The 17,995-nt window shown below is 39.5% G+C and overlaps 1 protein-coding gene and 1 long non-coding RNA gene across 5 annotated transcripts in view; one reads left to right on the top strand and one right to left on the bottom strand.

The window, feature by feature from the left end:
* LOC144368130 (uncharacterized) overlaps positions 1 to 17,995 on the top strand; it is an 87,626-nt gene that overhangs the window by 40,686 nt on the left and 28,945 nt on the right. The gene's annotated exons all lie outside the window — the stretch shown is intronic.
* The window catches only part of Tgfbr3 (transforming growth factor beta receptor 3), a 186,971-nt gene that overhangs the window by 10,917 nt on the left and 158,059 nt on the right, over positions 1 to 17,995 (bottom strand). For all 4 annotated transcript variants that reach the window (XM_013359733.4, XM_013359732.4, XM_021728020.3 and 1 more), the window contains 3 exons: positions 15,574 to 15,691; positions 5,523 to 5,567; positions 2,864 to 2,971 (listed from right to left, as the gene is read on the bottom strand). In XM_013359733.4, coding sequence (XP_013215187.1) covers positions 2,864 to 2,971; positions 5,523 to 5,567; positions 15,574 to 15,691 — 271 coding nt within the window. The remainder of the gene's footprint in view (positions 1 to 2,863; positions 2,972 to 5,522; positions 5,568 to 15,573; positions 15,692 to 17,995) is intronic.

Here is a 17,995-nt window from a genome sequence, read left to right on the forward strand (position 1 = left end):
AATAAGAGAATATATAAAACAGGAGTGAGGAAAAGAAGGAATTCTAAATAAGATCTTAGTATCAGCATTGAAGGACAGGGCTCAATCGGTGCTCAATATCATGTATGAAAATATACCTAAATCAAGGGATTCTACTATAGAATTTCTTTCAGAGAGAAAAATTAGGCCACATACAAAGGGAATCAAGAATCTGAATGACCTTGAACTTGCCAATAGCAATTCTCAGAACTAGAGGACTATGAATGATTTCAAAATTCAGAAGATTTACTGAAAAATAAAATGAATCAGTACAACACCTGATATGTCTGAAAGCATTAGAGGAGACTGAGATAACTGACAGAGTCGGCAGATGAATTCATGATAAATATATAGAAAACTAAACCAGAACTGGCAGGAGACTTAACCCTAGAGGGAAATAAAAGCCTTTTTCATGCTTCTATGACACTGGGATTTCTTATGAACAGTCTGCAAAATGAACCAGAGGCTACAGCTTTGAATAAAAAGTGATCTTGAGGCTATATTGTAAGTGATGCCAACAGATTTTAAGCCCAAATGACAATGTCTATATACCTTTTACCTTCTGAATTGGCATAATTTTGCTGGAAAGCATCACAGGAATCATTTCCATTTTTCCTTTAATCTATTTACAAATCTATTTCTGTATGAGAAATACTTTCAAATCCCCTGGTTTTAGAGACAGGGTATTAGTAACAATAACCATCCAAGTTCAAGGAGCAACATAGGCTATCTCATTGCTACACTTTGCTTCTTACCAGGTTTGTGCATCTGGCTGTGGACAAGAGTCTAGGATCATGGGTGAGTGGGGGGTGGGTTTCAGTGGGTCATGTTCTCATAGTGAGCACCATTTAATTGCCCTGTATTCTGCCTGGATCTGGCCTTCTGGTCCACGATTAGCTGTGAGGGTTTGAGGGTGAGCTATGACCAAGACTAGTTGGTGGTTGAGCAGGCACATGGAAAGCATCTGTGGGTGACTAGGCTGTATAAAATCCTCAGGGCTACACAGTCTTCTTGGAGTACTTTCAAGTGCATTCCCAAGAGACAACACAGACTGCCAACAGCCCAAGAACCTCTCAGCCACGCAGGAGGTTGGAAAAAGTTATGAAGAACTTTGTTTGAGATCTGAACATGTCAGTATTCCTGTGACAAAAATGATTTACTCTAAAATACTACTCAGTTAAAAGTCGTCCCTTCTGGTCCTTTTATAAACTGTTCATGAGAATGAATATCCCTAAACTGATTCATTGACGTTTATATAATACTTAGAATCATTACACGTAAGAGCCTTATTTTTTCTTTCTCTCACATGAAACATACTTCACTCAAAGGTTGCTAATGAAGACCAATAATTTGAGGACTCAGAGCCCTATTATTGTTTTTGCCAAGAGGTTGGCTTTGGGTTGGGTGAATTTCCCATGTGAAGCACAAAAGGGTTTGTTCCTTCCTTTCTAAAACATTTAGTCAGGGGGTGTAGTATCTGAAGCAAAAATTTGAATGAAAAAGAGTTTGAAATTTTAAGTCACAGGATGTCTGTGTCAAGAGAGTAAAAATGTAGTGTCTCAAAATGTCCTTTAGTAGTGCTTAGTGTTCCTTTAAATTGGTCATCCTTTTAGCTGGGCTGGTTGAATGACCCAAGGTGAGGCAAAAGATCAGAGCATTCAGTGGTCAACGGAGAATAAAGTTTTAAACACAGAGGCTGAGACTGCCTCTTGCCTCAAAATGATCCATCTAGCACTGTTGACACAGGTTCACAGTGCAAACAAGTACCCAAGAGCAAATAAGACCAGCTAGCTCCCTAGGCATGTCTCAAAATGCATGCCATTCCTTCCCATATTTGCAGGGAAACTAGGAAAGAAGCAAGAGAGCAGTCCAGGGCTCCTTCCCCACTGAAATAGAGATCCCCTTGCTAAGCTTGCATTCTGTTCTGGCATCAGAACAGGTTTCTAGTTCAGGCCAATAGCTTTCATGCCTGGGACTTGGTTGGGAGCACATTGGAGTTTGAGGGGCTTGGGAAGCTAAGCTTAAAAATGAAGTGCTTTGTTTCATTATTTCTTTTTGATTCATAAAAAAATTTTGAAAATTTAGCTATTTATAGAAAGACATGAGAATTTTATGTTTATCAAAGAAGATAAACACAGCATACACACACACAAAAAAAAAGGTTGAGAAATTTTGGGTTAAGTCGTTGATTAGGTACTCCAGTGGACAGTGTTCAACACCTTGGCAGATGTGGTAGTAAACTCCTGGCTTCCTTTTTAACTCCCTGCACATTTATATGTCTATTCTGAAGTCTTTATCTTTGGAGGAACTGCTTATATTTCCAGTTTGTCTACATTAACTTCCTTTAAACTCTAAAGATAAAATAGCTTTATTAGAAGCTAAACTTCAGCAATGTCATGATTGTTATGAGCAGAAATAGTTTAAACATTCCTTTTCTATAACTGTAAAAACAAATTATTTATATATATATATATATATATATTTGGGGAGGGTGGTACTGGAGATTTAACTCAGGGACACTTTACCACTGAGCCAAAATCCCAGTCCCCTGATCCTTTTTTAAAATTTTGAGACAGGCTCTCACTAAATTGCTGAGATTAGCCTTGAATTTGTAATCCTCCTGCCTCAGCCTCATGAGTTGCTAGGATTATAGGCATGGGCCAATGCATCCAAGAATAAATTATATTTTTATAAAATCCAATCTAGGTCAAATCCATAAATATGAGAAGAGCGGAAATGAACCTTCTCTCACTTTCATTCATTCATCCATCCAACAAAACACTGAGTGTCTACTGTATAGCAGGCACAGGCTGTGTACCAACTGAGAGTCCATAGTCACACTAACCTGTGTGGGAATAGATGTACCACAAGGCTCCCGTCAGGAGTGCTCCGATCACAAATGCTGCAAACGCAATGCCCATCACGGTTAGGGTGTCCAGACCATGAAAAATTTCTATAAAAGAGGGAAACCAATACACAGGCCCTAAGTTAGTCTACATCATACATTGAATTTTATATTTGTTTTACAAGCACCATCATAAAGGTTGAGCATTGACTAATAAAATTTGAGAATGTAATAAGGATTCCAATAAAATATACTGTATTTTGTTACTTGCAACTTTTGGTCAATGGAAAATGAAATTATAAAGCTTCCAAATATTATCAGTTTGCAATTTATTTTGAACAACAAACTAATTTAAAAAATAAAATTTGTAAATTTTGTAAAATGTTAAGTCTGTGGTCTCATCATCCCCCTGAGAACTATTTGATGGAGAGTGTCTTGAAAATTCACAGGTTAAGATGCTTTGGAAAATAAGGTGAACTTTCATCATCAAAATCTGACTCAGGTTGGGGTTATAGCTCAGTGGTAGAGCGCTTGCCTTGCATGGGTTTGATCCTCAGCACCACATAAAAATAAATAAATAAAACACTGTGTCCATCTATAACTAAAAAATATATTTTAAAAAATCTGACTCATTGCTTATTATTCATCGAACACCTCCAATAGTGAGACACACTACACAGAAAATACATACGTAGATTGCTTTATAGTACTTTCATGAATATTTAAAAGTTTGAAAGAAAAAAGGAAGAAAGAGGGTGAGAAGAAAGTACAGAACAAGAGTAAACTATGGCTGCGGATTATAACATTTCACCCACCTTATATTAAATCCTCAATCTTAAGAACTACGTATCATGTCATTTAAAGGAGCCTACTCTTTAACACATCTCCAGCCGTGATCTTTCTACAAGGGGAACATAAATACTTCTCTGTAGGGAGTGATGTCAGCTTCACAGTCAGCAAAACATAAATAGAACCAATTGTTCCTCCATTTGGCAAAGAATTTTATATTTGAAATTAATTCCAGGCCACAGAAATAGGATATTTCCTTTCTCTTAAGAAAACTATCCTCTTTGAGTCACTTATAAAAAGTTAAAATCAGTGTCCAAAGGAGAGAAGGTTTTGATAGACTAAAATTTTAAAGATCTCTTGTTTTTTTAGTATAAATTAAAGATATAAGGTCTCTCCCCTCAATACTATCTCTACTTTTCACTCTAGTCAGAAGCAACTGATCTTAATTTATATAAATTAAGTCTCTTTGCTTTTCAACTCACTTCATTGTTGAAGATTCAGTAGTAGTCAAATGTAACTCTCGAGCCCCAGCACTGAGAGAGCTCAGGGAAAGTTATGTCATGGTAGAGAACAGTCTGGAAGGATCCACACTCCCAAGTCTGGGCACTGCTCTTCTAGCATGTGCCCCTACGTGTGTTCATTTAAATTCTGAAAAATGAAGATAGCTTTGCCTACACAGAATGAATATGAGGGTTCCCTAGCAAGGACAAGAACTGGGAAGAGACCTACAGAGGTTCCTGTGAACGGAGCCATTAACCTATTTAGCTGAATCTAGTCCTTAGAACAGATATTAAAAGACAACTTGCCTTTTTATGCCTATGGAAGCAAAGATGAAACATAATTACAAGTTTTTAATGAAAACATCTACAAATTCCATGAAAATCAAACTAGGTAAGTATGAGAGATCGTGTCCAAATGGCTCACTCTTTCTTTCTTTCTTTCTTTTTTTTTTAATATCTTCATTTTATTTATTTTTACGTGGTGCTGAGGATTGAACCCAGGGCCACATACATTTGAGGCGAGCACTCTATCACTGAGCCACAACCCCAGCACCTCCCCCAAATGGCTCACTCTTTATAAGTCATGATATTGTTCCATAATCTTGGGGAACAGTTTATGACTTTGTACAAAGCACTCTCCTGACTGTCACATGTATGTTATAGGGTCAGCCTTGGAGACTAATACTGGGAATCTTCACATACAGATTCTTCTTACAAGGCTGTATCATCTAGAACTCTCTGTGAGTTTCTGGGAAGCTGATTGCCTCAGTGCCAATGATAATCTTGGGTAACTTGCTAAAATATTTCTTGTTAATGTTTTCTTCCATACAAAATGTTGAAATTGGCTGACATAAATTTCAGCTCATCATTCCGTAGTAACTGCTCTATTATTTTCTTAAAGTTCTTTCTGGTCCCCTCTACCCCACCTCTTTGACTAGAGACAGTCTTGAACATGTAGCAACTAGTTCCCTGAGCAGGTAAACATTGTTGACCAACACTTAAAGCTAAGTACTCGCACAGCTATACGTCAATGCTTTCAAATCATAACAGATAGACGCATGCAAATCATTAGCTTATCTCTCTAAAGCTAAGTTACTGCCTTCTTGTTCAGGCCACACATGTTAAATAGGTCAACAAATTAATATTTTAATTAATATTTCTGCAAAGGCAGAAAGGATAGAAGAAAGAAGATGATGAAATAAGGACAGAGAAAAGGAAAAAATTATGGGGGGAAAAAAGAGGAAAGGGGAAAGGAGGATGAGAACATAAATCTCCTTATCAAACTCCAAGTTTGGCAAATGTTCACTAACCAACTCATTCTTACAAAAGCCCAAGAGGCTTATTTCGAAATAGTTTGCAGAAAGACTTACGTGGAGGAACTGGATTTTGTTGTTCCTTAATGCTTGGAACTTTTTCTGAAACAAAAGCATAAGTCAAGTCACAATGGATTCCATGAAGAAGCCAGGATTTGAGCAGAGGGTTTTCAAAATCTCAGCAGAAGCTGACACTTTTCCTATTAATACTTGGTGAACACTCTGTCAATGACACTCTTCAGATATCAAAACTGTAACATGGGTGACACAGAAATTTTAAGCATTGTATTCTGCTAAGGGTCCATTATACAGGCACTCCAATTTGAAGAAAATTCAAAAGGCAAACACTTAAACTTAGGGAATTTAAATCTAATGGTATATGTGTCTTTGATTTACTTACAAAAAGATTTGATATATTTAAATATTGTGCTTATCCAAGTGTATTTACATTTTATTCCGTGTTTAAAATATTCTTTTAATTTAATAATTTACACTTTTTGCATCTTTATTTTTCTTCCTTTAATGCTATTGTTTCTTTGAGTATATGTTCTGGTACTGGAGATTGAACCCTGGGTCTCATGCAAGCAGCCTACCTCTGAGCTACACCCCCCAGTCCTTTTGCATTTTATTTTGAGACAGGATCTCACTAAGTTGCCAGGCTGGCCTCAAACGTGCAACCCTCTTGCCTCAGCCTCCCAATTCACTGGTATCAAAGGTGTGTGCCATGTTGACTATAATACTACTGTCTTATGATTCATCACTCATCTGCATTGCTAAAGAAGTCTCTTTGTCTACCAAGACCTTCTGCAGCCACCAATACTACCTCCTTTACATTAGCCCCCAGAGTGAATTTTCCAGAGCCCAGAGATGATCATATTATTGTCCTGATTAAGTTCTTTGATGACTCCTCTTTGATCACAGGAAAAAAAATTCAAGCTGTTTTTCCCTTAATGGAGGTCCTTCACCCATGCTGCCTTCTCACATTCAGTTATATAAGTTCCCCAAATTTCCCATGCTGCTCCATGTCATCACACTTTGCAAGTCATCTCCTGAAATGCCTCCTCTCCTAGACCTGCTTGGTTGGAAATTTTGCTGGGAGGCCTTCCCTGACTCTCTCTAGTTCCACCCTGGCCCCCCAGCAGGGCTGGTCTCTTCCACATTGCTCATTTCATCCCTCTTCTTGGGCCACATCACACTCTAATTTGCTGGGAGGACAGAGATTCCTGCCATTTTTTCCTGCCCTGAAGACAAGGTCTAGTTCTTACTCATCTCTATTTCCTCATAGAGGCATAGAGTTGATCTTTCAGGACTGTTTCGCAAAAGTCGATTAAAATGTTGATGGACTTTTTGGAGATGGAGGAAACAAGGAATAAGACTCTTAAAATGTTTGTGTGCTTCATTATTTCTATAATGCTTCATGTTCATGAAGTGCTACAGAGCCAAGATCTCGTTTGAGGTTCACCCCAGTGCCGTGAGGGAGGCAGAAAAAGAATTTTTATCACTATTTTACAAATAAGCAGCCTGAGATTCTGATATCCTGTGATTAGCCCAAGGTCACAGCTGGAAAGCATCAGGGCAGGGGTTGAAACACAATTCCAGACTCCTGCCTTACAGGCTAAATGACGGGTGAGTGTCACTCTGTCCTTAGCTGGAGAACAGGGATTAAGTAAATGCTCAATCACAGACTCTCTGCCCTCAACAGAACAGCATGGACCAAGGGCCAGGATACCACAGCCTCTGAGCTAAGAATGAATTTCACATTTTGAAATGATTTCTTAAAATCAAAAGAAGATGACTATTTCATGACACAAGTTGTATGAAATTCAAATTTACTCCATAAATGAAGTTTCATGTGATCACAGCCATGCTTATTTATATAATATCTCTGATTTCTTTCATGCTATAGCAGTAAAACTAAGGAGTTGAGACACGGACTATATGTGCTCCCAACTAAAAAAATTCTCTACCTGGTCCTTTCTTGAAAAAGGGTGCTGGGCCCTGGCATGGACTCCACCCTTTTCTTTAGAGTTTAAAAGTGATTCATAGTGGGGTAGGGAAGGGGAGCATGGGAGGAACAGACGAACTCTAGATAGGGCAGAGGGGTGGGAGGGAGGGAGGGGGCAGGGGGTTAGCAAGGATGGTGGAATGTGATGGACATCATTGTCCAAAGTACATGTATGAAGACACAAATTGGTGTCAACATACTTTATATATAACCAGAGATATGAAAAATTGTGCTGTATATGTATAATAAGAATTATAATGCATTCTGCTATCATTTATTTTTTTAAAAAAATCAATTAAAATAAATAGATCAACTAAGTAAGCAATAAAAATAAATAAATAAAAGTGATAACACGTTGCCAGTGTTGGCACATTCCTATAATCCCAGCTATTGAGGAGGCTGAGGCAGAAGGATCCAAAGTTGGAGGGAGGGTTAGTAATTGAGTGAGCTACCACTGGATACAGCTCTGAGGTAGAGCATTTGCCTAGTGTGCATGATGTCCAGGGTTCCATCCCCAGCACTACCAAAAAAAATAAAGTGGTATGTAGTGCCTTTTCCATCTCCATTTCCATCCAAAAAAGAAGGAACACACACCTTGTGTCTGAATCCCCCTAAAAGCAAAAGGAACTTGGGAAAAGTTGACCAAAATTAGCAGTATATGAGTTGATATTTATGAAAATAAAAGTTGACAAGTTGAAAGGAAACAGAATTGTAAATTCTCACTATCAATCATGTCAACTAGGCTGATCAACATGTGTCCTCAATGGTCCAGCTGGAGGGAAACCACCAGATGAATCAGAGCCACTATAATTGACTGGTGCCCCAGGAGCTGTGCATCATGGTGGCTCTGGGATGAGGAGATGGGCTAAAGTTACACTTCAATAAATTACTAAGAAAATGTAAATGTGTGTTTTGTTCCTTTTGGGGGTGGGCAGTACTGGGGATCAAACCCAGAGCCTTACACGTGCCACGCAAGTACTCTACTACTGAACTACATCCCAGCCCTGACCATGTGTTTTCAAGGAAAACTAATTCAGTATACAGAGCACATTCAATACACTAACTGCAAAATGAGCTCTCTTGGGAGTTTGGTCCCATCAGCCTTATTGGCAGCAATAACAACTGTGACACCTTACATTTGTACATTTGTATAGTATTTTCCAAAAGACAAAAAGTCTTCATTTATATGACTCATTTTAAACCCTCAAGAACCCTATGAAGTAGGGGTATCTAACCACAAAATTCACCCACTTTCAAGAAGTAGTGGTTTGATTCACTGAACTAAGTCCAAAGGCATTTAAAGGTCTCAATAGTGTGCATCATACGAGAAGTATATGCACTTCTGGGAAGAGTTCCATCCAGTCAACTGCCTGTGGTTAAACTTTGTCACTCAGAATCCCCAAGTGATTTAAAAATAATGATTCTCCACTGAGGAGACCTCACATGTAAAAATTTAGGTTTTACAGCAAGGCCTGTGTGATGGATGACATTGTTCTAAAATTCTTAATGGACTTATGTTATGATCTAATCCTCTCCCCCCACCCCAAATAGGGCCTTCTCAGAGAGCTAAACAGGAACAGTTGTTGCTCGTTTCTCCTGGGTGAAATTCCTTCATGACTGCGCATAAACAATAACAAGCACAGGCTGCAGAGCTAAGGTTGAAGAAATTTATCCTCTAACTTTTTTTTTTGTTCCCAAATCCCTCATAACCCCTGAGTCTAACTAAAATAGTTTCATCTCCACCAGAACCCTATAATTGAGCTGGCATGCTGAAAGGAAAAGAGGGGATGTAACAATATTTACTTTGGGTTTAGGGATAAGATTGTAAGAAAGGAATCCTAGATATTGCTGTAAAGAGACTTTTAACAATGCATTTCTTGCAGAATGGATAAACTATAATCAACATTCTGAATTAAATCTTTTCATATACTCCGAGCAAATTTTGGTCTACCTCTAGAACCAAGATTTCCCTCCTCAGATTGTTAGGCATGGCTTTCATAAATGGGATATTTCTGGGGTTATGCATGAGTAACTGACCACAGCTTTGGGCCTTCAGTTTTCAATTCAGTTCTCTTAAACACAGTAGGCCTGTGCAGGCCCACAGAGAAACAAGGCATCAAACTGGTACCCACATCTATTGGTATCTGGCAATGAGGGAAGGAGGGTGTTATATTTTGGATGCGGGATGTTTGCCAAAGGCTCCTGCACTGAAGTCGTGGTTCCCAATGCAATAATGTTCAGAGGTGGAACTTTTGGGAAGTGATTAGATCACCAGGGTTTTGATCTTATCAATGAATTAATCCACTGATGAATTCACAATCAAAATGAAATATAGTCCTGGAGATATAACTCAATGGTAGATTGCTTGCCTAGCATGCTCAAGGACCAGGATTCAATCCTCAGCATCACAAAAAAATTTAAGTAAGTAAATTTCATAATTGAGTAGAATATTGGAGGTGGTGGGAATTTTAGGACATAGGACCTAGTTGAAATGAGTGTGTCCTTGGGGGCATGTCCTTAGCGACTGCATCTTGTCCCTGGGCCCTTTCCTCTCTCTTGCTCTCTGCCTCTCAGCTACCATGAGTTAAGCAGCTTTGCTCTACCACGCCCTTCCACCGCCATGTCTGACTCACTTCAGGTCCAGAAACAATGAAGTCAGCTAACTATGGACTAAAATCCTGAAATCATGAGCCCAAATAAATATTTCCTGCTTTATGTTGTTTTTCTCAAGTATTTTGTCACAGCAACAGAAAGTTGACTAATACTTGGGGTGGGAAGAGGGAAATCTCCTGGAGATTCAGAAGGCTTTATGCAGGCTCCACTGGAGACAGGTTTTACTAATCTTACTTCACTGTTTCTGAAACTCTTCTCTGGGTTCTTTCAATACTGATGGCCTGTTCACTTATCTTCATTCTATCACTAGACAATGGTTGTTACCTAGGGGTGATTTTCGTAAACTTGGAAAAGTATCAAGACACATTGGGGGTATCAAGATAGTTGTGGGGGTGGCTGATATTGGCATTTTAGTGGTAGAGACCAGGGATGCTGCTAAACATCCTACAATGTGCAGGACAGCTCCTCTACAACAAAGAGTCATCTAGCCAAATAGGTTGATATTATTGAGGTTGAGAAACCTGCACTAGAATATAAAGGCCTTAAAGATGGGATAATGGGCATGGTGGCACTACTGTAATCCCAGTGATCTGGGAGGCTGAGACAGGAGAATCATAAATTTAAGTCCAGCCTGGGTAATTTAGCAAGACCTTATCTTAAAAAAAAAAAACAAACTGGGGATATAGCTTAATGGTAGAGTATCCCTGGTTTCAACCCCCAATATGAAAAATAATGACAGAATCATCTGTCAACTCTTATACCTAACATTAAGAGGGACTCATTTTTTTGGAAGAAATGTCCATAAATGCCATGTAGATCCTATTATTGGGTACTTTCCCCAGCAACCCAGTCTTCACACTGCCTTTGGGGTATAGCCTTCCTAAATGATCTAATCATGGGTTTCCTGCCAGAGACCTCTTGATCATTCTTAACCTTTAAAGGTGCATACTGGATTGTTTATGGATGAAATTAAGTGTCTGGGTTAACTTCCAAACAATCCACTGGGTAACAGGAAGTGATAAAACAAGATTCACCATGAACAGGTAGTTGAAACCAGACTGTGGGTTCATTCTATTTATATATATTTGAAATTTTCCAAAATATATGGCAAAGCAAATGGAATCATAAAAATCTCTATAATACCCCTCCCTATTGGATAGAGGCGGAACGTCTTATTCTGCCAGCGAAGCATTTCTACCATCTTTCTACTGTTTTCCCCTCATCTGTATCTTAGCTTGAGGACAAAAGTTGGCTGGTTCTTTAGAGTATTTTTGTTCTGGAAAAATCAAATGTGTTCCAAAAAGTAATGCCTCCTGTGGATTAACTTCCATTTGACATTCACAACTTTTCCTTCCACAACACACACCACACCACCTGCCAAGAAAAAAAAAAAACCCACCCAACTTTGGCTAAGAGAAGAGAGAGGAAATTAACATTTACTGACTATCTATGATATGCAGGTGCTTTTATTTTCTGAAGCTGTGTAGTGAAATATGAAGGAAATTCAGTACTTCAAACATTTAACATGCTGAGAATTAAGTACTGCATATAAATCATGACAAATTTGGGAATGATATTTATTGCTCTTTTCTGTCCATATGACCATTTCTCTCGGTGTGTACTCTGTCACAGTTTTTTTTTTTTTTTTTAAATCATCACTGGCATGGTGTAACCATGTGTGAGACCAACTATTCTCTAGTGCTCTAAAGAGTAGTCACAGCATCCAAAGCAAACATGCCTATACTTCAACATGTTTCTGAAAAATATGGTAGGATGGCCTTACCTCAACTATTTTAATTGTTTTGCCATAAATCATAATATGCATAAACTATTCAAGTTTTCTGGAGTTTTTTGTTTGTTTATAATCCAAAGTCACAGAACTTTTCCTGAACTTTACTACACTATTAAGCAGACTCCACATTTCCTTAGCCCTTTAGAGGAACAGACTTTTTTTTCCTCCCCCCTAAAATTCATCATCTTTCTTCCAGTTCATATTCTTTACGGTATTTAGGTGGTACTGCAAATACCTATGTGATATGGAATGAAGAGGGGGAAGGCAGAAGAGAAAAGGAGTATGAAGAGAGAGCTACCTGTGTTGTTGGTAATTTTTATTAATAACTAGCACCATGTTTCACCTGAGAGAAGGCAGTTTGAGAGCACAGGTTATAGGATCAAAAAGCCTGGATTTAATTCCAGATCTGCTTTTATAGATTGCATGACTGTTGGTAAGTTATTTAATCTCTCTTTAAATGCAGGTGCAATGAGGATTAAATATAACCCACAACATTATAAAAAGTAAATGCTCAATAAATGTTGGATCCTCACCACCACTAGGACCACAATCCATTGTTAAAAGTTTAAGTAGATAAAGAATGATAACCATTGGGCTGGGGACGTGGCTCAAGTGGTAGCACGCTTGCCTGGCATGCGTGCGGCCCGGGTTCGATTCTCAGCACTACATACAAAGATGCTGTGTCCGCCGAAAACTAAAAAAATAAATATTAAAAATTCTCTCTCTCTCTCTTTAAAAAAAAAAAAGAAAAAAGAATGATAACCAAGTGATGGTTCCCATAAGGACTTAAAAATCAAAGGTGGCAGATATGTGCTCAGTTAGACTCCACTAAAAACAGTGACTGGAGGGTGAACTCAGAATTACTTGGGAAGTCTTGACAGCCTGCTCTCCTGTGTACAAGAGGAAAAAACATGGGCTTGAGGGATACTCATGCTATTGACAATGGTAATCACCACTCTCTCTGCCTGGTGCTCTGCCTCTATCTGCTGACCCTGAAAACCCAACACTCAAAAAATAAGATACATCAAATGCCAGGGAGAGCTGGAGCTTCCTTCACAGGGCACCTATGTAATAAAAGGACAGTGGAACATCCCTTGGTTGGGAAATTTTTATCCAAAAAGTTAATCCCAGCAAATGATTTGCCTGCTCCCAGGAAGAACATTCATGATGTTATTATTATTATTTCAATGAACCTATGGTATTGGGCCAATGATCACAAACCCTTTTCAAAGGACTATTCTAATTCACTGTGAGACAGAAGAAAATATGCTGACTCCAGAGGTCTGCAATAGGTGAAGAGTTTAGAGACAAAGAAAATATACATAAAAGGGGGAGGAGTCATTCTAAGAGTTGAAAACTGTCAGAAATCCCACCCATTCAGTGCAGTCAGCGAATTTGCATATAGCCTCTGGGAAGCTGGCCTACTGTTTAACCTCATGAATTTAACAAATCTAAGCAATAACATGCTTCTCTACTAAAATCTAGTCTCAATTAGCAAATCTCATGAAATTGCTTTGATATTTGGTAAAACTTTCCTCTTGAACTTTTATGTAACAAAATACACTGAACTCTCAGTATAATTACACTAAGTTTAAAGAAAAGTAATTACCTAATTTACAAGAAAAATTACTTAGAAAAATACCACCAGACTTTTTAAAAAAATGAATGAATTGCTGGAAGTTATACTGCTGCAATATTAATGTGTAATTATTGTCTGGCATGGGAAAAAGCAAGCTGCTGCCTTCAATTACCCACAGAATTACCTCTCTCAAAATAGGTGGGAGCAACAGATGGAGTTCGAGGAGCTGCTGCTATTGTTAAACCACTTTCACAGGACAAAACAGAGCCAACTGTGGACTAATTGTTTCTTTGCAACATAACTAATTTATTCTTATTTCTTTCCCCTGAACCCAATAAAAAGGAACTCAGATTTGAGCATCCCATTTAAAGAAAGATGTCTGTTGTAACTTTCAAATGGTTGAAAACCAACCAATAAAATAAAAAATTAAAAATTAAAAATTAAAAAACCAACAACAAAAACAATGTGGAGGACCCACTCCACATCTAACAGGTACATTTCAAACTGACTTCAGGATGGCTGGGAAATGAATTAAAAATTATTTTGCTCCATCCAGCAGCATATTTGAGTGTTGCAGCTGGAAGTCTGGAAGCCACCTGATCCAAACTCCTCCTCTCCAGATGGAGAAAATGAAACTCGAAGAGGTGAGGAGAGTTCTCTGGAGTCTCCCAACCAGTTGGTGGGGGAAAGTCAAGAGTGGTGGCCCAGGTTCCTGGCCCTGCGCCAATACTCTCCTCCTATACTTGCCTTCCTTTCTGACATGCGCATGGGCCCTAGGAAGAGGGAAGCTGCCACAGACAGATATGACAATTGGAATGGCACAGCTATCCACAGAAGGGTCATTCAGCCAAATAAGAAACCGGCCAGCACCCACATGCCTCTGTTCTGGTAGGTCCCGCCTGCTCCAGAGCCACCCCAGCTGCCTACTTCTGCCAAATATCAGGCCAGCAGTGCTCAGATCAGAAGTGCCCTCTTCCAGTGGCCCCAAACCCAGCCATCAGGTCTCCCTGCTAATGCCCAGCAGCTGGAGCCAGCCTGCTCACTGACTTCCGACAAGGCCCTTGGTATCTGGCTTCTCTCTGTCCGTCAATGGGGTGGGAGGTAACCTGCGGCTCCAGCCCTGAAATATCTCACCCTGGAGGTTTGGAATCCACTTTCATTCTCCAGCCTCCTCTCAGTTTGACACCCTGACACAGCAATGCTTCTGGAGAGTGACAAGTTGTTTCTAGACAGAGACAACTATAATTGACCAGATATCCCATGTGACATTTAGTTCCACCCCTCAGATGTTGATAGCTGCCTCATGTGCTCACACTTGTTTGTGCCCCCTGGAGCTGCAATGTAGTCCCTGTCAGATGCTCCCTTCACAATCCACAGGGCCTCATCTCCATTCCTGACATCCTCTTAGGGCCCAGCTCTGCTTCTCTGCTGGTCCAGCTGGCCTGATTTACATCAAGTCTGGCTCTGCCCTGCCTGTCCTCCCATTTACTGGTGCCACCCCCTCAAAGCATATCTTTTTCTCTAGAAGATGCGGCTTGCTGAAGGTTCCTGATGTGTAAGAAGGGGGACTCTTAGATTTGGGCAACAAATTTGATTGTATAAAGTTATAAAAACTGAATTATAAAATGCATTTGGGGTGGTGGTTCTCCATCATCTTTCTACTGTGACCCTCAATATAAACAAGGTTAGCAGATGCAATGCTCTCTCAAAGGCATCTGCAATTTTGCCAAAGTATCACATTAGCTTGTAGCCAGCACCACCACTAGCCATGGATCATGGAGAGATGGGCTATAGACTGGGTGCTAGTCCCAGAATACCAGAGGTAACTTTAAGCCTTTGTTCCATACCACAAGGAAGCAAGAGTGATCTAATGAGATCTAACAAGAAGAAGAGTGATCTAATTTTTGAAAGAAGACATACTTTGTAAATGTATTACAACTTAATCACAATGGCAGTAGGAGAACTAGCTGAGGAAAAGACTCTTTGGAAAAGAATCCCTTTCTAAAGTTACTAATAGGTCCTTAACTTATCTCTTGAATAAAACTGAACTTCATAGTATTGAATAGTTTTAGGAGTATCCTTTGGGCCCCTATTCTCTGACTGAGCCCCTAATACGTACCTTTAGGTTCTGCTTGGTGGACCACTGCCAGGGGCTTGGTGAATGTCTTCTTATTCTGCATCATGGCCCAAATCATGGAGGCATCCAGGGAGGTGCAGGCTTCATCAGGAGGTATACACTACAGGCAGGAAGAGCAAAGCAGTCAGAGGTCACTTGAAAGTGCCTTTGCCAGCCCAGCCTGCACTGTTGTTCTGTAGCCCCTTATCAGACAGCTCACAGCTGTTTACCATGGAAAAACAGGAGATTTGTGTGTTTTTCAAGAACCCTAAATAATCAGGGAGATATTAAGGCAGGCCCACTATATTTTCAGCTGCCCTGGAAGATGCAAACATCACTAGATGGCTTATAAATATTATCATCCCCACCCCTTCTTCCTGAAAAACAACCCAAAGTTTTAGAGTTAGTTTGAAAAATAGGGGAACTGTATGATGAATGCTGGCCCTTCACCCAGTTGGCTTCATAGAGATGGCTTGTGATAACATTTGTGATAAATGATTGTGATTTGTGATTGTGGGAAACTTCATATATTGCATCATGTGGTTGACAGATTTTACATTTGTTATCTAAAAAGATAATAGTATTATTAAGTTTGTTTGATTTTTTTCAAAATCCTGATATAGGCACTGCAAAATCAAACTTTCCAGGGTCATCTGCTTTTTGAAAAGAGGGGATTACAGGGCATTGAATCCAGGACCTTGTACATGCTTTACCACTGAGCTAAGCCTCCAAGCCCAGGATCAACTGCTTTTAATATTCTAAAATGCAGGTTCTAAGGAGAGGCACCCAGGTGTGTGGACCATGAGATCAGCCACTTGTAGCTATTTTAAGGACTCAAATGGGAAGATAGTGGTAACAGCTCATCTTAAACCTCTGCTGCATCACAGCTACTGTCTCACCTGTTCTTCTAACCAGAGGGAAGCCAGGTACTATTATCCTAGCTTACAGATGAGGACATAAAGGATCTGAGGGGCTGAGAGACTTGCTTAAAGTCCCCTGAGTGCAGCAGGCCTTTCTTCTCTCTTCCCATGCCCTTTCCACTATTCCCTACCTTGAAAGTAAACAGTGACTTGAAATTCAGGATCATATCCCATCATGTGATCAGAATGTGGGACTCAGAACTCTCCATGGAGAGTTCTGGAAGGAAATATTAGAATTAATTTTCATAGATTGACACACCACAAAGAAAGAAGTAACAGCCAAAGTCACCAACAAAGATCCCTAAAAACTGCCATCCTCCTCTCCTAAATACCCAACTCCTAAAAGTTATCCTTCTGCCTCCAGGAAGTGACTGTGTCCCACAGCTAAGCACCGAGCTCCCCATGGCTCTCTACACCATCCACTAAGCCCCAATCTTGATGGCCACTGGAAAGTAAATACCCACCAACCTAAAGTATCCATGCTTCCAAAAGCAAAGAAATTGATATTAAGTCACCTTATATGTGTCCCTAATGATTATCATCAGATTTTCTGTTTTCACATATAGACATTTCATATATAGACATCATATATAGAATTTTCATAAATTTTTAAAGAAACGAATTCCCAGAGAAATATAATAGTGCAAGGGATTCAGATCAATGGCAATCTATTTGATAATGATAATTTTATCTCTTCTAAACCTATTTCCTATGGCCTATATATTAAGTGAGAGAATTCCATATATGCATTACTAATGATACAGCTTGATTCTTAACCATGGAGATATCAATTGATATGTGAGTACAAAGGATGAGAAGCTAATTTACACTGTGTGGTATCTATGGAATAAATACACATTGGAAATTATACATCATCACAGCAGGATGCAGAAACGAAAGTACAAGAGAAGACACCTTTCACGCACAAGGCTGACCTAACGAGGCATCATCATAAACCTAGTAGAGCGCTGCATGAGCCATTCCAGTGAGGCCAAAGGGCTCTGATTTCTGTTATGGCAACAGAATGTAGTGGTTCAATACAGGGAGCGATATGAGGCAAACATGATGAACTGATGTGAAACTGAGAAAGAGTAAAATAGTTGTTAGTTTCCCTTAGAAATCTTCCTGAAACCAGTCAACCTTCTAACTCACACAGAGAAGGTCAAAAAAGCAATTGCAATCCAAGTCTCAACGGGACTTGGAAAAATTAATCCTCATGCTGAACTTGTCCTTTCGGCTCCCTGTACTTCTGGCACTGCACACTGCACACAATCTGACCAGCAGAGATAAAGCCAGATCTCTCTCTCCCTCAGTGGAAAATAGTCCTGATTTATCACTCGTAAGGTAATACTAAGTAGCACACATGGAAGGAAAGAAAGAAAAAAATCATACCGTCAGGATTTATTCTCTAAGACTCCATAAAACTCACAGCTCCCCGCTCACCCTGACTTTATTACTTCAGTTGGGCAATTCCAAAACCAAAAGCCTCAACCTGCGATAACTGG

This window comes from Ictidomys tridecemlineatus, chromosome 11 (assembly GCF_052094955.1).
Source record: "Ictidomys tridecemlineatus isolate mIctTri1 chromosome 11, mIctTri1.hap1, whole genome shotgun sequence".
In the NCBI taxonomy this organism is placed as follows: Eukaryota; Metazoa; Chordata; class Mammalia; order Rodentia; family Sciuridae; genus Ictidomys; species Ictidomys tridecemlineatus.